Source organism: Sus scrofa, chromosome 9 (assembly GCF_054392235.1).
Source record: "Sus scrofa isolate SSC_HxYL_T2T_F1_AM1 chromosome 9, Sscrofa_HxYL_maternal_Yorkshire_Landrace_v2.0, whole genome shotgun sequence".
NCBI lineage: Eukaryota > Metazoa > Chordata > Mammalia > Artiodactyla > Suidae > Sus > Sus scrofa.
Window position 1 is genome coordinate 98,180,562 of NC_139391.1, and position 21,892 is coordinate 98,202,453.

The 21,892-nt window shown below is 36.8% G+C and overlaps 1 protein-coding gene across 1 annotated transcript in view; it reads right to left on the reverse strand.

Annotated features, from left to right (window-relative positions):
- The window catches only part of CROT (carnitine O-octanoyltransferase), a 44,850-nt gene that overhangs the window by 12,524 nt on the left and 10,434 nt on the right, over positions 1-21,892 (reverse strand). Inside the window, 7 exon segments of the mRNA NM_001243217.1 lie at positions 6,428-6,558; positions 6,781-6,888; positions 6,966-7,049; positions 8,652-8,753; positions 10,052-10,177; positions 10,866-10,959; positions 19,635-19,743. Coding sequence (NP_001230146.1) covers positions 6,428-6,558; positions 6,781-6,888; positions 6,966-7,049; positions 8,652-8,753; positions 10,052-10,177; positions 10,866-10,959; positions 19,635-19,743 — 754 coding nt within the window.

Sequence of the window (21,892 nt, forward strand, 5' to 3'; positions counted from 1 at the left end):
ACATGCTTCAAACAAAATAAAATTAAAAAGAAAAAATAAAAAAGAGTCATCAAAACCATAAAATGTGGGCAAGGGATGTTAGGAAATAAATACCCCTTTTTGTTTGTTTGTTTGTATGCTTCTCTTCTTAATTTTAATATAGTAATGAAGTGTTTGAACTTACAGGACCTTACAGACCAAACACACAATTATGGGAAGGGGTTAGCATACTTAAAAAACAGAGCAACCACAAGCCAAAACCAAACATTGCATTTGCAAAAAATTTAAAAAAAAAAAACAAAACACTCAAGCAGATAATAACAGGAGACCATCCAACCAAAAAAATAAATAAATAAATAAAGGAAGAATGGAGAACCATAGAATCAACTGGAACACGAGGTTCAAAATGGCAATAAATAATCATCTATCAATTATCACCTTAAATGTCAATGGACTGAATGCCCCAATCAAAAGACACAGAGTGGCTGAGTGGATAAAAAGGCAAAAACCTTCAATATGCTGCCTACAAGAAACTCACCTTAGGACAAAGGATACTTATAGATTGAAAGTGAAAGGGTGGGGAAAAATATTTCACGCCAATAGACATGACAGAAAAGCAGGAGTCACAACACTCATATCAGACAAAATAGACTTTAAAACAAAAGACATAAAGAAAGACAAAGAAGGAAACTACTTAATGATTAAGGGATCCATCCAAGGAGAGGATGTTACTATCGCCAACATATATGCCCCAAATATAGGAGCACCCAGATACATACAACAAATATTAACAGACATAAAGGGATATATTGATGAGAATACAATCATAGTAGGAGACCTAAATACCCCCCTCACATCAATGGACAGATCCTCTAGACAGAAAACCAATAAAGCAACAGAGATCCTAAAGGAAACAATAGAAAAGTTAGACTTAATTGATATCTTCAGGACACTACATCCAAAAAAAGCAGAATACACATTCTTCTCAAATGCTCATGGAACATTCTCAAGAATCGACCACATATTGGGACACAAAGCGAATCTCAATAAATTTAGGAGCATAGAAATTATCTCAAGTATCTTCTCTGACCACAATGCCATGAAATTAGAAATCAACCATGGGAAAAGCAAAGAGAAAAAACCTACTCCATGGAGTCTAAACAACATGCTACTAAAAAACCAATGGGTCAATGAGGAAATCAAGACGGAAATTAAAAACTACCTTGAAACAAATGATAATGAAGACACAACCTCTCAAAATCTATGGGATGCTGCGAAAGCAGTGCTCAGAGGGAAATTTATAGCAATCCAGGCCTTTCTCAAAAAAGAAGAAAGATCCCAAATTGACAACTTAACCCTCCACCTAAACGAATTAGAAAAAGAAGAACAAAGAAGTCCTGGGAGTTCCCGTCGTGGCGCAGTGGTTAACGAATCCGACTAGGAACCATGAGGTTGCGGGTTCGATCCCTGCCCTTGCTCAGTGGGTTAACGATCCGGCGTTGCCGTGAGCTGTGGTGTAGGTTGCAGACACGGCTCGGATCCCGCGTTGCTGTGGCTCTGGCGTAGGCCGGTGGCTACAGCTCCGATTCAACCCCTAGCCTGGGAACCTCCATATGCCGCGGGAGCGGCCCAAGAAATAGCAACAACAACAACAACAACAACAAAAAAAAAAAAGACAAAAAAGACCAAAAAAAAAAAAAAAAAAAAAAAAAGAAGTCCTAAAGTCAGCAGAAGGAAGGAAATTATAAAGATCAAAGAAGAAATCAATAAAATAGAGACTCAAAAAACAATAGAGAAAATTAATAAAACCAAGAGCTGGTTCTTTGAAAAGGTGAACAAAATGGACAAACCCCTGGCCAGACTCACTAAAAAGAGGAAAGAACCCAAATAACCAAAATTATAAATGAAAAAGGAGAAATCACAACGGATACAGCAGAAATACAGAAAACCATAAGAGAATACTATGAACAACTATATGGCAATAAGTTTGACAATCTGGAAGAAATGGACAATTTTCTAGAATCTTACAGCCTGCCAAAACTGAATCAAGCAGAAACAGACCAACTGAACAGACCGATCACTAGAAATGAAATTGAAGAGGTCATAAAATCACTCCCTACAAATAAAAGTCCAGGACCAGATGGCTTCACAGGTGAATTCTATCAAACATATAAAGAGGAATTGGTGCCCATCCTCCTTAAACTCTTTCAAAAGGTTGAAGAAGAAGGAATACTCCCAAAGACATTCTATGAGGCCACCATCACCCTAATTCCAAAACCAGACAGAGATACCACCAAAAAAGAAAACTATCGCCCAATATCACTGATGAATATAGATGCAAAAATTCTCAACAAAATCTTAGCCAACCGAATCCAACAACATATCAAAAAAATTATACACCATGACCAGGTTGGGTTCATCCCAGGTTCACAAGGATGGTTCAACATATGCAAATCAATCAACGTCATACAACACATTAACAAAAAAAAGTCAAAAATCATATGATCATCTCAATAGACGCAGAAAAAGCATTTGACAAAGTCCAACATCCATTCATGATCAAGACCCTCAACAAAGTGGGTATAGAGGGAACATTACTGAATATAATCAAAACCATTTATGATAAACCCACAGCAAATATAATACTCAATGGGGAAAAACTGAAAGCCTTCTCACTCAAATCTGGAACAAGACAGGGATGCCCACTCTCACCACTGCTCTTCAACATAGTTTTGGAAGTCCTAGCCACAGCAATCAGACAAACAAAAGAAATAAAAGGCATCCATATAGGAAGAAAAGAGATAAAACTGTCACTGTATGCAGATGACATGATACTATACCTAGAAAACCCTAAGGACTCAACCCAAAAACTCCTTGAACTGATTAATAAATTCAGCAAAGTAGCAGGACATAAGATTAACATTCAGAAGTCAGTTGCATTTCTGTATACCAGCAATGAAACATTAGAAAAGGAATTCAAAAATATGATACCTTTTAAAATTGCACCTCACAAAATCAAATACCTTGGAATACACTTGACCAAGGAGGTAAAGGACCTATATGCCAAGAACTATAAAACTTTAATCAAAGAAATCAAAGAAGATGTAAAGAAATGGAAAGATATTCCATGTTCATGGATTGGAAAAATCAATATTGTAAAAAATGGCCATACTACCCAAAGCAATCTACAGATTTAATGCAATCCCTATCAAATTACCCAGGACATTTTTCACAGAACTAGAACAAACAATCCAAACATTTATATGGAACCACAAAAGACCCAGAATTGCCAAAGCAATCCTGAGAAACAAAAACCAAGCAGGAGGCATAACTCTCCCAGACTTCAAGAAATACTACAAAGCCACACTCATCAAAACAGTGTGGTTCTGGTATCAAAACAGACAGACAGACCAATGGAACAGAATAGAGAACCCGGAAATAAACCCTGACACCTATGGTCAATTAATCTTTGACAAGGGAGGCAAGAACATAAAATGGGAAAAAGACAGTCTATTCAGCAAGCATTGCTGGGAAACCTGGACAGCTGCATGCAAAGCAATGAAACTAGAACACACCCTCACACCATGCACAAAAATAAACTCTAAATGGCTGAAAGACTTAAATATACGACAGGACACCATCAAACTCCTAGAAGAAAACATAGGCAAAACACTCTCTGACATCAACATCATGAATATTTTCTCAGGTCAGTCTCCCAAAGCAATAGAAATTAGAGCAAAAATAAACCCATAGGAACTCATCAAACTGAAAAGCTTTTGCACAGCAAAGGAAACCAAAAAGAAAACAAAAAGACAACTTACAGAATGGGAGAAAATAGTTTCAAATGATGCAACCGACAAGGGCTTAATCTCTAGAATATACAAGCAACTTATACAACTCAACAGCAAAAAAGCCAATCAATCAATGGAAAAATGGGCAAAAGACCTGAATAGACATTTCTCCAAAGAAGATATACAGATGGCCAGCAAACACATGAAAAAATGCTCAACATCGCTGATTATAAGAGAAATGCAAATCAAAACTACCATGAGATACCACCTCACACCAGTCAGAATGGTCATCATTAATAAATCCACAAATAACAAGTGCTGGAGGGGCTGTGGAGAAAAGGGAACCCTCCTGCACTGCTGGTTGGAATGTAAACTGGTACAGCCACTATAGAGAACAGTGTGGAGATACCTTAGAAATCTATACATAGAACTTCCATATGACCCTGCAATCCCACTCTTGGGCATATATCCGGACAAAACTCTACTTAAAAGAGACACATGCACCTGCATGTTCATTGCAGCACTATTCACAATAGCCAGGACATGGAAACAATCCAAATGTCCATCGACAGATGATTGGATTCGGAAGAGGTGGTATATATACACAATGGAATACTACTCAGCCATAAAAAAGAATGACATAATGCCATTTGCAGCAACATGGATGGAACTAGAGAATCTCATACTGAGTGAAATGAGCCATAAAGACAAAGACAAATACCATATGATATCACTTATAACTGGAATCTAATATCCAGCACAAATGAACATCTCCTCAGAAAAGAAAATCATGGACTTGGAGAAAAGACTTGTGGCTGCCTGATGGGAGGGGGAGGGAGTGGGAGGGATCGGGAGCTTGGGCTTATCAGACACAACTTAGAATAGATTTACAAGGAGATCCTGCTGAATAGCATTGAGAACTTTGTCTAGATACTCATGTTGCAACAGAAGAAAGTGTGGGGAAAAAATGTAATTGTAATGTATACATGTAAGGATAACCTGACCCCCTTGCTGTACAGTGGGAAAAAAAAAAAGAAAAAGAAAAAGAAAAAGGGGGGGCAAGACTCCAATTACTGAAATTAGCTATGAAAGAGAGGGCATTACTACTGATTTCACTGAAATAAAAAGGATTATAATAGAATATTATGAACAACTGTATATAATAGTTTGGATAGCCGAGATGAAATGGATGTATCCTGAGAAACATAAAAACTACCAAATGTGACTCAATTAAAAATAGAAATATGACTGGACATCTATAAGTATTGAGAAAAATCAACAATGAAAAGCCTCCCAACAAAAGTAAGTCCTGGATCAGACGGTTTCATTGATTAATTTAAGACTTAAAGAATTAACACCGATCCTTTTCAAACTCTTCCCTCCTTGTAATATGAGGCCACCCTGATATCAAAACCAGGCAAAGACACTACAAAAAAAGACACTATAAACCAATATCCCTTAACGAATATAGATGCAAAAATCCTCTACAAATTACCAGCAAACCAAATTCAGCAGCAGACCAAAAGGATGATAACCTTGACCAAGTGGGATTTATCCAAGAAATGCATGAATGGTTCAACATATGAGGATTGATCAAAAGTAATACCACATTAATAGAATGAAGAAAAAAACCTATATGACGATCAAAAGCAGTTAACAAAATCCAGCAATCTTCCATAATAAAAATCAAGGGAACAAGGGAACTTCCTCAATATGATAAAGGGTATTTATGAAAAATCCACAGCTAACATCATACTCAATGGTGAAAAACCAAAAACTTTCCACCTAAGATAAGTAAGAAAAAAAGGATGCCAACTTATGTCATTTCTGTTCAACATGGTACTGGTTGTTCTGGCCAGGAAAAATAAAAAATAAAAAATAAGGCATCCAAATCAGAAAGGAGAAATCAAAGCTATCTCTCTTCACGGATATCTCATCTTATATTTTAAAAAATACAAAAAAATCCACAGAAAACTGTTGGAGCTAACATACGAATTCAACAAAATTTCAGGATATAAAGTCAACAAGCAAAAATTGGTTACATTTCCATACACTACCAATAAATCATCTGAAAAGAAAATCAGGAAAAACAATCTAATTTACGATAGCATCAAAAAGTATAAAATACTTAAGACCAGAAGTTTCCACTGTGGTTCAGTGGAAACGAATCCAGCTAGTATCCATGAGGATGCAGGTTCAATCCCTGGCCTTGCTCAGTGGGTTGAGGATCCGGCCCTGCTGTCAGCTGTGGTGTAGGCTCAGATCCTGAGTGGCTGTGGCTGTGGCGTAGGCTGGCAGCTGCAGCTCAGATTCAACCCCTAGCCTGGGATCTTCCATATGCTGCAGGTGTGGCCCTAAAAAAAAAAGCAAAAATAATAAATAAATACCTAAATAAATAAATAAAATACTCAAGCTTGAAAATGTTTGTTGTTATGCAAAATGGAAACTACTTCTCTCAGAAGAATGTAGAGAAGTCACAAGTATCAAGGTAGTGAAAGACTGTGTCACAGTTGGAAACTCTAATAACATGATTGATAAAGTACAAATTAGGGCACAGCGCCTTGTGGGAAAAACATCAGAAAAACGTTGAGGATAGAATGGTAAAGATACACCCTTGGATTTAAAGATTCTGAAGAGGGAAAATGAATGGTCCTCACCGTCCATGAAGTCTATAATAGCCCAGCTGAAGTGCCAGCTGAATAAACGCATCAGGGTGAAGCTGCTTCTTCTTGGTTTGCTTTTTGCCAAAAGATGTAAAGGCATACACCACAAGCTGCAGGTCAGATGCCTGACAAAAATAATTAAATGGGAACAATGAAAGCCCACCTAAGAAGAATACCCTGATGATAACCAAATTATCATTTGCATTAATCATCAGACATAAATCAAAGTATTAAAGCTATAATTTTTACATGTTTTATGCCATCATACTTGGATGATAGCCAAATATTCATACATAGTAGTTAAAAGATAAAGTATCACTAATCAAAGAGAAATGTGAAAAGTCTACCTGCATGAAATACTGGGCTTTAGCTTGGTTGATGTCGTTTAATACTTTTTCATCCACAGTGAAAACAAGCTCCTCTGGAAGTGGTATTTCTCGTACTTTTTCTGAACCCTGAAAACAGAGATTTTAAAATATTTTATCTATAAAAATATGAGAAGAAAAGGGATGAAATATTTGTTCTAATATACCTTCCATCTTCCTTCGTTCTCCAAAACTTTCTGATCAATATAATGGCTGAGGTTTACCATAACCATCGCATCAAAAGGAGAATGCTAAAATAAAAATACGCAAGAATTTGAATACTTTATGTCAAGTTAAAATTTGACCCAATATTGTATTTTCACTTTCCCTCTACTCTTAACCCAATAAAAGCACAGAATTCTCAAATGCCTTATCCCTAATTATAGACCTATGGGTATTTTATGGAATAGTATGTAATTGAGGAACTCTATATTCTGATGATGATGGTAACTAACCCTTACATAACATGTAACAGTCAGTTTGACAATTTAGCATACAGTGAAACAAAACTCTCAAAATGAGAATAATAGGTAAAAACTGGAAAAGTAGAACTGTAAGCTACTTATGCAGAAATGGTCAATGAAACTATTAAAACCAGAGAAGAGAGCAGGCACAGAGGAAAATGGTTATGAATAATACTAAGGTCAGTTTTAGAATCAGAAAATAGAGAAGGACTGTTAAGAGAGGAAGGCAGTGCCAGCTCATATGAAAAATACAGTAGTCAGGAGTTCCCGTCGTGGCTCAGTGGTTAACGAATCCGACTAGGAACCATGAGGTTGCGGGTTCGGTCCCTGCCCTTGCTCAGTGGGTTAACGATCCGGCGTTGCCGTGAGCTGTGGTGTAGGTTGCAGACGCGGCTCGGATCCCGCGTTGCTGTGGCTCTGGCGTAGGCCCGTGGCTACAGCTCCGATTGGAACCCTAGCCTGGGAACCTCCATGTGCCGTGGGAGCAGCCCAAAGAAATAGCAAAAAGACAAAAAAAAAAAAAAAAATACAGTAATCAACTGCAGCTGACCAGTCAAAGAGAAAGGGAGGCAAGAGGTCAGAAGTTGTATAGCTGCTACACAAAGGGGAAGTTTTGAGGAAATAGAGAGGATATAACCTAGACTAAGAAGGTCAAGCAGAATCAAACAAGGAGCTAAAGAGAAAAAAGCTGAAGCAATAAACAAGAAACAATTTTTTGTCAACAGTGGACTCCTAGAAAGAGGAAATCTTTCAAAACAATTCATGGCAACTTTTCACCCTGATGAGTTACTACAATAGCATAGTTTCTATTACCTGCACATCCACCGCTCAACTTTCTTTGGCAATAATAGCTACTTTGTTTTTCTTTTCTTTTTCATTTTTTTTCCCATGAATACTAGTTGGAGTCATTTCTGCTGCACCACAATGAGAACTCCCAATACCAGACATTTCAACATCCAGAGGTAAATAATGTTCCAAAGATCATAGGTCATTTTAGAAAAAGTTACACAATTACTAGGTAAATCTAGAAATATATCCACATGCATTTCTCTGTGCACAGAACATATACATAGTGCTTTACCTTTTAAAATGGGTTGTAATTCTCAGCAACAGGTAATAGTAGATTTTAAAGCATTTATACAACATAAAAATATACGTAAATTTTGTTTTGCAGATATACACCAAACTGTTACCTGACTATAGAGGAAAATAATTTGTCCTATGCTCTGCTTTCACTGAGGAATTCCTAACTAAACCCTTGACTTTAATGCCATAAAGCTAAGAAGTATTTACTTATTCTACCACAGGACATCATTGGTATTGTAGATTACTGCCATTAAATTAACCTAAAAGAGTAAAAGGAAAAAATAACTTCAGCAGTTTACTTACATCACAACTACAGCCAAATACTCCATTAGAAAAGGAAATCAAGTTATAAGATTTGTCACCCCAGCGTACTGTTGGATTTCCAGTAAGAATCTCTGCAGTTACCTAAATACATTTAACATTTCCAAATTAAAAGGACTGTAATATTGGATTTTAAGTATGTATGTCTTAAATACACACATAATCATACAAGAAAAATTTCACTTTTCCTCTTTGGGTAAATCAAATGTAATCAAATGGTAAGAGTTCGACTCAAGAGATAGTAATTTTGGCCCTGACTTTAAACAGCACTCAAAATCCAAGAAATTCTATCAGAAAAGAGAATGCTGATACAATATTCATGGATGTTTAGAGAATATACAATTCAAAGAACAAGGCTTTTGCAATTTGAACAGTGTACGAGGCATTGCTAAGTTTAGTCATTAAACATAGTTACAAGGAAAATATTTCAAGATTGCATATCTCACTAAGCCTGTTTCTCAATCAGTGAGTTTTGGTCATTAGCGAGTCATGAAACCATCGTAAATATTCTTTACAAAAACAAAGTATGAAACAGAACATAAATATCAGAGTACATCGCAAAGTAGTTTTAGAAACTTCTAGAGTGTGTGAGCAATGAGCTATAATCTAATTATGTCTAACTATCAACTGCACTTCATTAAAACACAGTCTTCCTCAAGATGTTTGGTGATTCTGCTAAAAAAAATATATAGCTGAAGAAGAGGAAAATATTGGTTTCCAGGTACAATGCTTTCAAGTCTATTTTATTTTATTTCTTTCATTTAATATTGATGAATGCATTTATGAAGTAACTTCAGTGTTTTCAGAAGACTCTGAGACTCCTACAAATATTTTTATTACCTTTTATTCTTTCCCAGGAAATGATATGGCCCCAGAAAAAAGAAAAACAGGCCACAATAACCCCTGATTTCACTAAAGCAACTGTGTTCTAGAAAACCAAATGTTAACAATAAATCACAAGACTGATAAAATTCTTTGGACAGATTTGACCAACTAAGGTGTCAAGGTACATTGGTGTGAGTTTATAGGTAGGTTTCATGTAATCTTTGGTTATGAAAACCTCATTCATTCCAGTGTACTATGCAAATTTCCTGTATATACTAACAGTGAAAAGACTGGGAAACATTGACATGTGAGAAGCAAGTAATAATCAGACTTCTTTAAACAACACACAAGATATATCTAAAGGGACCTAAACAACGTGGCAAGAATTTACAAAGCATTATTTGTTTATGTATAAACTTCATTTGGTACATGTATATACATAGCTAAGAAAGTTTTAAGAGCCTTCAGGTAATAAATTTCTTCTCATGTTCAATATACACAAGAGTCCACCAAAAAAAATTTTCAGGAAGAAATAACAAACCAAGATGATTAAATACCTGAGAATAATCTTCTGGTGTTACATGTGGACTGCCATCCTCTAAGGAATATACCAGTAAACTGCTCTCAATTTTTTCTAACAGAGTCAAGTTCTCTGGATTAAGTCTAATCAAATACTCTCGTGCCTAAAGGGCAAGGAGATAATTAAAATGTTACAAGTTAAATACAAAATATCCAAAAAAATCTTAAAAGCTTCTCAAAAGGTTAGGGGAAAGGTTCATCAAGAAAAGTGTAAATGCAACACAACATTGTAAATCAACTATACTTCACCAAAACTTAAAGAATGCGAAAAAGAGTAGATTCAAGGACCTCTCTGTTCAGTCCTGAATAGGTTTTTCCTTCCATTGCATGGCTTGTAATGTAAAAAGTACACAGTTATGCCACCCCCCTAGATTTTCTCTAATTCTTTAATATTGTGCAATATTAAACACATTGCACATTTAAAGCTATTTTTTATCTTTGTTTCAAAAATGTGAACAAAGGGGCAGCATATACTGGATCTTAAAATTTGAAATTTAAATGTAAATAAAATAAAAATCATAGCATAATCCCCCCAAAGAGTATAAATTATAGTTAATAATATCATTATCATCATACATCATTCATTTTCAAATATCACTTGAAAGTTGCTAGAGAACAGGTCTTAAAAGTTATCACAAGAAAAAAGTTTCTAAATTTCTATACAGTGATTGACATTAAAGAGACTTACAGTGGTGATTATTTTTCAATGTATACAAATATCAAATCATTACATCGTATACTTGAATATACTGATTCTCAAATATACCGCAAAAGAAAAGTATAAATTATAACCTTAGCCCATCGAGTTCGCTCCTCGCTAGTTAGCGCTGCTATTCCTGGTCCATCGGGTTCACTGTGGCACTTCTTTTGGATAAATGTCAACTGCCTTTTGGAAAATTAAAAAAAGAGGATTCAAAAAAAATGCAGGCAGGTTGGAGTTCCCATCGTGGTGCAGTGGTTAACCAATCCGACTAGGAACCATGAGGTTGCAGGTTTGATCCCTGGCCTTGCTCAATGGGTTGGGGATCCAGCGTTGCCGTTAGCTGTGGTGTAGGTCGCAGCCGAGGCTCAGATCCCGCATTGCTGTGGCTCTGGCGAAGGCCGGCAGCTACAGCTCTGATTAGACTCCTAGCTTGGGAACCTCCATATGCCACGAGAGCGGCCAAAGAAATGGCAAAAAGACAAAAAAACAACCAACCAAACAAAAAATGCAGGCAGGATCACTAGCTACATGGCCTTTAATAGCTCATCAAGTTTATCAGTATTTAAATATGTTTTGATAATTATCCAAAGAAAGGGATAAGGTCTCAACAGCAAGGGATTTATTTCCTAGATCTACAATTTTTTTTTTCAGCCGCACCTGCGGCATATGAAAATTCCTGGGCTAGGGGTCAAATTGGAGCTGCTCCTGAGGCTTACACCACAGCCACAACACTGGATCAGAGTTGTGTCTAGAACCTACACTGCAGCTTGCAGGAATACCAGACCTTTAACCCACTGAGTGAAGGCAGGGCTGTAACTCCTAACCTCTGAGAGACAATGTGGTGTCCTTAAACGCACTGAGCCACAAGAGGAACTCCTACACCACATCTTTTATTTATTTACTTTTTTATTATTGTTTTTTTTTTTCTTTTTTTTTTTTTTGCTATTTCTTTGGGCCGCTCCCGCGGCATATGGAGATTCCCAGGCTAGGGGTTGAATCGGAGCTGTAGCCGCCAGCCTACGCCAGAGCCACAGCAATGCAGGATCCGAGCCGCGTCTGCGACCTACACCACAGCTCACGGCAACGCCGGATCGTTAACCCACTGAGCAAGGGCAGGGACCGAACCCACAACCTCATGGTTCCTAGTCGGATTCGTTAACCACTGCGCCACGAAGGGAACTCCTTTATTATTGTTTTTAATGGCCACACCTGTGGCCTATAGAGGTTCCCAGGTTAGGGGTTGAATCTGAGCTGCAGCTGCCGGCCTACACCACAGCCACAGCGATGCCAGATTCGCACCATGTCTGTGACCTACACCAAAGCTCATGGCAATGCCAGATCCTGAACCCACTGAGCATGGCCAGAGATCAAACCTGCATCCTGGTGGATACTAGTTAGTTTCTTCAACCCTCTGAGTCACAATGAACTTCTACATCTTTTTTTTTTTAAGTAATTTTGTGGCTTATTAACATTAAAAGTATATTTGATAATACCTGAAGTAAATAAATTTGGTGTTTGGCTAATGTAATTTATACTTTCAAAATTTAATACATGTTCAGGGTCTAAGTAAATACCCTGTATAATGGAGAACTTAAAAAATATTCTGGTAAATCTCACAAATATCATGCACATTTTAATCTAACTGAAAACTTTTTGCATGTATATGTAACAAAATATTTTATACCCAATTAATATTTGGGTTTAATCCAAAAATAGAAGTATTATGAAGTCAGTTTTAAATTTCACATGTGCCACTGTTATTTCTAATCATTATATTCTAAAGACTATTAGCTAAGGATAATCTATTCCCCCCCAAACACAGCATTCTACACTCCCAGTCTGATGAGTTTCAAGTATCTTTAAACATATGGCAGGTAAATAACAGGGTTCCTCCATAAAGAAATTTTCTTCAGTCAAAAATCCACCATTTAGTTTCAGCCCTACATCCTCATGGCATATGCTAAAAAATTACTTCAATTTAAACTCTTCCAAGGGTTTCTTAGAAAGTGCACTAACAACAGCTTAATAAATGGTCAAAAGGCACCCCTAGTAGCCATCCCTTATTTGTGACGTTCAAAACTGGAAAAAAAAAAATTACTGATTTGCATAATTTCCTTTATTCCTTAGTTATTTCTGTAACACTGGTGAAGAAATAAACTATTTGTTGCAAAATGCCCCCCTCTTTGATGAGGGCTTATAAACCAAACCATCTGGATCAACAGTCGGAGCAACTTGCCTTACCTCTTCCTGCTAACTTGTCTCTCCAACTCTGATTTTGCTTCAATTGCAAATAAAGATTTTAGAGTTAGTGGTTCCGTGGTAAGCACAGTAAGCAGCAAAAATTCTGAATGCTTAAGGAATAAAATCTTCCTCACTGTTTTTCTCCCTATGGTATAAGGTGCCGCCTTTCCAACTTCAAAGCACCAGTTCTGACTATTAAACTTCTTCCTGCTCCCTGATATGGCCATTTAATATTCAGCAGGAAATGACCATCTCATTAAAAAAAATGGTCACCAACAGAGCAATTACTAGGGAAAATGTATTCAACCTGAAATGACATTTTAAGTTTGATAAGAAAAGATCAGATAACAACTGCCAACTCTTCACCATTAAGAAGTCCATACTACTTAAAGTGATCAACAGCCAGTGTAATCCCTATCAAAATCCTAAGGCATTTTTTTACAGAAATAGGGAAAAAAATTCTAAAGTTCATACGGAACCACAAAAAACTCCACATAGTCAAAACAGTTTTAAGCAAGAAGAACAAAGCTGGAGGCATCATACTTCCTGGTTTCAAAATGTATTACAGAGCTACACTTATCAAAACAGCATGGCACCAAACAGACATACAGATCAATGGAACAGAATAGAGAGCCTAGAAATAAATCCACTTATACACAGTCAGCTGAAGTGCCAAGGGTACCAAAGAAGACAAGACTACACAATGGTAAAAGGACAGCCCCTTAAATAAAGTGTTGGGAAAATCAAATTCCTACATACAAAAGAATGGACCTGGATCCCTACCTTACACCACATACAAAAATCTTAATATAAAATGTGAAACAATAAAATTCCTAGGAAAAAACATGGGGGAAAAGCTTCTTGACACTGGCCTTAGCAAGCATGTCTTAGATATGACACCAAAAAGCATAGGACAAAAGTAAAAACAAACAAGTGGGATTACATCAAGCTGAAGGCTTCAGCACAGTAAAGGAAACAATAGAATGAAAAGACAACCTACAGAATGTGAGAAAATATTTGCAAATCATATATGTGATTATAGGTTAATATTAAAAATATTTAAGGAACCCCTTTAATTTAACACCAAAAAACTCCAAACAATCTGAGTGAAAAATGGACAAAGGAACTGAATATATATTTCTCCAAGGAAGATATACAAACAACTATAGGCACATGAAAATGTGTTAAACATTGTCATTATGGACAAGAATCCATTAACCAGAATGAGATCCCACTTCATATCTTCTAGGATTGCTACAATCAAAAAAGGAGATAATAAGTGTTTTTGAGAATGTAGATAAATTGGATCCCTCAAATATTGCTGATGTGAATGTAAAAGGGTGCAGTCATACTGGAAAACAGTATGGCAGTTCCTCAAACGGTTTAATACGGAGTTATGATCTAGCAATTTAACTCGTAGGTATATACCCAAGAAAAATGAAAACGTATGTCCACACAAAAACTATCTACACAAGTGTTCAAGGCAGCATTATATTCCCAGCAGCCAAAAAGTAGAAACAACACAATCCATCAAAAGATGAATGATTAAATAAAATGTGTTTTAGCCATAAATTAAGTATTATTCAAACAAAAATGGAAAGATATACTGACATATGCTACAACATGGTAAACATAACACTAACTAAAAGAACCTGGACACAAAAGGCCATATAAGATTCCACTTATATACAATGTCCAGAAGAGGCAAACACATAGAGATAGAAAGTCAAGTGAAAGAGAGAGAAAGGTTGCCTAGGGTTGGTGGGGTGGGAATGTTTGGGAGATATGAGAAGTGTCTGTTACTGGATGGGGTATGAGTTCGGGAGCAATGGGGAGTTACTGCTTATGAGTTCAGGGTTACTTGTAGGAGTGATAAAAATGTTCTAAAATTGATTGGGAAGATGAATGCACAATTCTGAATATTCCAAAAAATGATAAAATGCTGTCACTTTAAATGGGTGAAAGGTATGGTGTGTGAATTGTCTTAAAGTGATTATTAAAACCCAGAAAAAAATTGAAATGGTTCTTCTGTTGCCTCCTGTTAAAATATTACCTGCCTACTCAATCATATTGAATGTCTTTCTTTCTAAATCCAGATACCAATTCATACTAATTTTAACTCCAAAACACTTTCTGCATTTATCCTATGTTTAAAAAAAATTTTTTTAAATTGAAGTACAGTTGATTTACAATGTTGTGTTAGTTTCTGGTGCACAGCTAAGTGATTCAGTCATATATATATATGTGTGTGTATATATATACATATAAAGTGTATATATATGTGTGTGTATATAAACACATATATACTTTTTCAGATCCTTTTCCATTATACATTATTATAAGATACTGAATATAGCTCCCTGGGCTATACAGTAGGACCCTGTTGTTTATCCATTTTATGTATAGTGTCCCATCTTTTGAGGTTCCAACTTCTTCCTTCCTTCCTAGATGGCTGCTTAATACATTTCTCTTGAGGCTCCAACTCACTTAGATTCAGAATCTGACCAATCTATCTTATACTTCTGATATGCATCTTGTTTCCAAATAAAATTTCCTACATTCAGCAAAGGAAATAAAAAAAAAAAAAAAAAAAAAAAGACCTGGCAAGTAATCTCTTGAGCTCCATCTGCATATGAAAACAGAAATCAATAATTTCAATACAATTTAAATAATCAATAGAGAAAAACACAAGGCTACAAAGAGATTAAAGGAGGCTAACTCCTTGGGTATGAAGAGAGGAAAGGGAATGGGAAATTAAGAGAAAGGGCATCAAGTAGGAAGTATGACCTTGTGGAGACATGCAACCAGAAATATAAGGCATGAAGAATTCTTACATAAAAGGTGGAAAAGGCACAAGGCATTCCAAATAGTGAGCACATGCTAAGACCACAGATACCCTAACATGACAGAGCTGCAAGCAGAGAAAAGGGTAAGAGGATAGGATGCACAAGGACAAGGCTTAAGAGATGAATGGAGGTCAAATCCAGCTCACTGTTTAGGAACTGGGGCTGCATTCCAGTCGCTAAGGAATCATTTAAAAATTTTAAGCAGAGGTGAGATACAATCAAATTTGAATTTTAAAGCTACAGAACTGATGACTGTAGAGCATGTAGAGAGGCAAGAATACAACCTGTGAGGCTGAATCAACAGAGTTAAAACCTGAACAAATAGGACTTCCATTTATTTTTTAAGGGAAACCAGAAATCCATATTTTTATGTGAATTCTCTTCATTTCTAAATAGTGATTTAAGTTGTCTGTTAGTCAAGCAAAACAGGCCATAGGCTGAATTTAGCCCTCATATCACATGTATGCGATTTCTGGCAAAGTGGCTCTTGAGTAATCCAATTAATAAGCCTGATCTAATAATTATAAGTCAAATTTGGAACAAATTAAATAGCATAGTTGCAATGGACACGAACATTATTCAAGACACAAAAGCAAAATACCTGAAAGATGGATAACGCTGCCTACATCAAAATTAACAATATCTATTCAATTACCAAAAAATTTTGTTAACTGGAGGAAAATGTTTGCAATACATATAATTGATAAACGATTGGAGTCCAGACATGCAAGTAAGAATTTTAAAAAAACAGCCCAAAGAAAAAAAGGCAAAAGCAACTCAAAGAAAACACAGATCGCCTATAAACATATATAACAATGTCTAATTTCTCTAGTAATGAGGGATGCACCAATTCAAGCAACAACAAAAACCATTTTTCACAAGTCAGTTCACCACACTGTAAGTTTAACTACACTGTCTGCAATGATATGGAGAAGTGAGTATCCTCATAAAATACTGGCAGGGAACATAATGCTGCTTTGAATGACAACGGACTTCCTTTACAAATTCAAATGCAGGTATCCTATGATCCAGAAACTTCATTTCTAATAACATAGATACTTTCTCACAAATACATAAAGAGGCAAGCTTGAAAATGTTCATTGTTTGTTACAGCAACAAATGGAAACTACCTCAATGCATACTAACGGAGAAATGATCAAGCTACAGTATGTCCACTTGGTGGAATATTATACAACAGTTAAAGTGAGTAAGGTATATGTGTCTATTCCAATAAGAAAATATTACTATCTTATTGACTAAAAGAAGTGAACTGCAGAAAAATACCTAAAAGATCACTATTTCTTTAAATGTATAAAATTACGCTTTCTTCATGCCACAATCAAAAATCAATTCTACGGAGTTCCCATTGGGCTCAGTGGGTTAAGAGCCCAACTAGTATCCATGAGGATGTGGGTTCAATCCTCGCTTGGTGGAGTAAAGATCTGGCATTGCCACAAGCTGTGGTGTAAGTCACAGATACTGCTCGGATCCTGTGTTGCTGTGGCTGTGGCGTGGGCTGGCAGCTGCAGGTCAGATTTGACTCCTAGCCTGGGAACTTCCTTAAGCCACAGGTACAGGCCCTCCCCGCCCCCCCCAAAAAGAAACAACAAAAATCAATTCTAGGCAGACTGTTAATGTAAATGTGCAAAGGCAAAAAAAGAAAAGTCTAGAATGCAATATAAGCAAATAGCTTGCTCGAGTTCCCATTGTGGTGCAGCCAAAACTAATCCAACTAGTACCCATGAGGACTTGGGTTTGATCACCGGCCTCCCTCAGTGGGTAGGGGATCTGGAGTTTCTGTGAGCTATGGTGTAGGTTGCAGAAAAGGCTCAGACCCGGCAATGCTGTGGCTGTGCTGCAGGCCAGGACTTACAGCTCCGATTCGACCCCAGGCCTGGGAACCTCCATATGCCGCGAGTGTGGCCCTAAAAAGCAAAGAGAGGGAGAGAGGGAGAAAGAGAGAAAGAGAGAGAGAGAGAAAGAAAATATCTTCCTGACACTGGGTTAGGAAAAAAAATTTTTAACAAGATAGAGGAAGTATAATCTGTATGGTAAAAGATTGATAAATTGGACTAGGTTCAAATGAAAAACTTCTGTTGATCAAAAGACAATTTTAATAGAACAAAAGAGCACACATTAAACCAATGAAAAGCTCATATCCAGAATATTTAAGAAACTCCCACAACACTCTTACACAAGTGTTGAGTGTAAACACTGTGCTTTCCAAAGCACAACTACTTTGGGAAGCTGGCACCAACACAAGCTGAATGTATACATATGCCATGACTCCCTGAGTCCTCTCCTGCGTGTAATCAAATATGAATGTATGTGGGGCATCAAAGACTCGGACAACAATCTTCATAGCAGCTTTTTTGTACTGATAAAAGCTATAAGCAACCTAAGAGATCATGCTTGAGAAAGAGGGAAAAGCCCAGCAACGGGGAAGTAGTACAAGGGGGATTTCTGGAATAGTGGAAATGTTCTATGCCCTGACCTAGGTGGTGGCTGCATAAATATTTGGCGATATACTTCTATGTATGCATCTATACATGTTTGTAATACTCAATAAAAGTAATTTAAAACATATATCAATATATACAATTCAACATTTATAAGGCAATCTAGAAAATCTGTACTGTTTGTATATTAATATATCAAAGATTTCCTATTAATTTTTTTTTAAAAAGCAAGTCACTAGGTGTGATAAGGTACTATGTATTTATGTTTTTAAGAGTCCTTATTTTTTAGAGATCCATACTAAAATATTTATAGTGAAAGTATATTATGTCTGAGATTTTCTTTAAAATAACCCATGGAGGAGGTTGAGGGGAGGGGCAGAAGGAGGTCTAATTGAAACAAGATGATGAATTTCTAACTGCTGAAGCTAGGAGTTAATAACTGTTGAAGCTGGGGGATAAGTACATGGAGAAGCTTCATTATATAATTCCCTCTACATTGGAATATTTCTATAACACCAACTTAAATTTAAATATATAAAACAATATTCTATATATACATTATTTATATATACACACTATTTGTATGTATATGAAATATACATATATCTTCATATATGTAAATTCACTGCAACAGATCTGAAAGGAGAGAATATACCAAACTAGCAGTAGGGATTAAATTGGGGGCAAGGAATGGGATAGGTAATAACTATAATGTTTACTTTTTCTCTAGGGATAATATATTCATATACATTTAGTAAAAATAAAAGAATTTAAATTAAAAATAAAATACAGATTTTTTTAATTAGCATATATAAAATTCTTATTTCTCATCTTACTATTCACCTTGTTTTTTTTTTTAGGGCCGCATCCAAGGCATATGGAGGTTCCCAGGCTAGGGGATGAATCAGAGCTACAGCCACTGGCCTACATCACAGCCACAACAATGCAGGATCCGAGCCATGTTTGCGACCTACACCACAGCTCACACCAACACCAGCTACTTAACCCACTGAGCAAGGCCAGGGATCGAACCTGCATCCTTATGGATGCTAGTCAGATTCGTTAGCCATGAGCCACGACGGGAACCCCGCACTGTCCATCCTTTACAAAGGAAATTTGGGGGGGAGGGTACACCCACAGCATGTGGAAGTTCCTGGACCAGGGATTGAACCCAGGCCACTGCAGTGACAACACCGGATTCGTAACCCATGGCACCATAAGAGAACTCCAGCAAAGCTAATTGTAAGCATTTATTTTTCAATGCAAGCAAAAGCTTAAGGCCTAATGAGACTCAATAAAGTAGTTTGAAAACCTGAGAATCTCTGGTGGGGTGACCAAACATCCTTTGTGCATTACATCGAAGATAAAAACTCGACCTCGACACAGCACAGCAACGTGAGTTGGACAATACCCTTCACTCTCTGGAAAAAGAAACAGAGAACATAAGACTCAAATTTCTCAGAGGTGAACAAGAGTAAAGCTGCATATTTATGTCCAAGAGAAAAAGAATCATTCCCCTGATATTTTATTTATCATATATTCATCAAATGTATCACATTAATAAAAACACGTTAATAAGTGACACAATTTTAGTTATGTTATAAATACATACACTTGAAACCGCTCCACGGGAAACATCCAGGAATCCATCAAAGTTTCAAATATTTGTACATATATTTGAATCACTTAAATTCCAAACTACTGAAGGACTTTCTAGTTTTATGTATGTACAGGATGGGAAGGGAAAGGGTAGCAAAGAAACCCTGCAGGAGAGCTATTTGAATTAAGTTTCTTTGGGGGATGATTTTATTTTGTTTTATTTTATTGGTCATTTTAGGGCCACATCTGCGGCAATATGGAGGTTCCCAGGCTAGGGGTTGAATCAGAGCTGTAGCCATCGGCCTACACCACAGCCATAGCAATGCAGGATCTGAGCCGTGTCTGCGACCTACACCACAGCTCGCAGCAATGCCGGATCCTCAACTCACTGAGCAAGTCCAGGGATCGAACCTGCCCCAGGCACAGCCCCCCACCTCCAAAAAAAAAGACAGAGAGAGAGAGAGATGGGAAAATTCAAAGAAATGGAAAGATATTCCATGTTCCTGGGTTGGAAGAATAAATATTGTAAAAACGGCTATACTACCCAAAGCATTTCGGAGGTCAATTAGGAACTATTTTCAATGGACCTGTTTTTGAATTCAGTCTGTATTAGTATGTCTGTACATAAGTCCTTTAAGTTACAGTGTAAGATGGGGATTGATTAATAATGTTCTTCTTGATACAGTGGTTAAGCTGTCATGGTTAGTATGTTCTTGAATTTATGGCCATGTGAAAAAAGGGCATACGGATGGAGCAGAGTAGGCAGAGTACGTGTAGAAGCAGGTCTCTCTTGCTGGCTGCTCCTGCTCTGACCACCAAACACTGTATTTGATTGTGATCAGTACTGTGCAGATAATCTTCATCTATATGTGTTCCAAAAGTAATCTTAGCTCTTCTGTGCTTGATAATGCTGACTCCTAAATCTATCTGCAGTCCTGAATTCTCCCCAGAATTCCAAACTTTGCATCCAACTGCCAATGTACATCTCCACTCAGATGTCCAAATGGTACCTTAAATTCAACACAGTCTTAAGGAAACTTTTCCTTCCAATTTTTCCCACCTCATTACCCAGTACATCTATCTAGCCCCTAGATACTCAAGAAGAGTAACCTGAAGTCATCTCTGATTCCTCTTTTTCTCTTACATCTCACAATCAATCTACAAATAACTCTGCTAACTCCAAATCTAAAAATATATCCGGAATCTAATAATTATTCACCACCTCCACGTTACCACCCTAGGACATGCCATTAGCATGGCTCACCACTACTAAAACAAGCTTCTACCTGAGCTCCCTGCTTCTACATGTCTCCCTCCTCAAAATCCATTCTTCACACAGCAGGTAGAATGATCTTTTTAAAACATGTATCTGTTCATAGCATTCTTTTTTTTCAAAACCCACTACTGGTATCTATTCACATTTTAAGTAAAAGCCAAAGACTTTAGTTGGCTTACAAAGTACTGTCTCATCTAGACTCGAGTTACCTTTCCAATCTGCCCCTTTCCTTCTCACCTACTCTGCTCCATCCATATGCCCTTCAAACATGCCACATGTATTCATGCCTGGGAGATTCCCCTGCAACACATGAACATACCACCACCACCAACCACAACAAAGTGAACTAAACAAAAACAAAAATTTAAAAAAAAAAGTGTCAAATCATCTTATTATTCAGATCCTCAGGTCTTCCAAGCTGACTGCCTAAACTAAAACAGCCACACAGTTACTTATGTGGTCTGAATTGTATTTGTCATAAACTTGCTGATATTTCTTCATGTTTTCTGATTACATCAGCTTTATCTCTATTTGCACCTTTTCACATGGCCATAAGTTCAAGAACATACTAACCATGACAGCTTAACCACTGTATCAAGAAGAACATTATTAATCAATCCCCATCTTACACTGTAACTTAAAGGACTTATGTACAGACATACTAATACAGACTGAATTCAAAAACAGGTCCATTG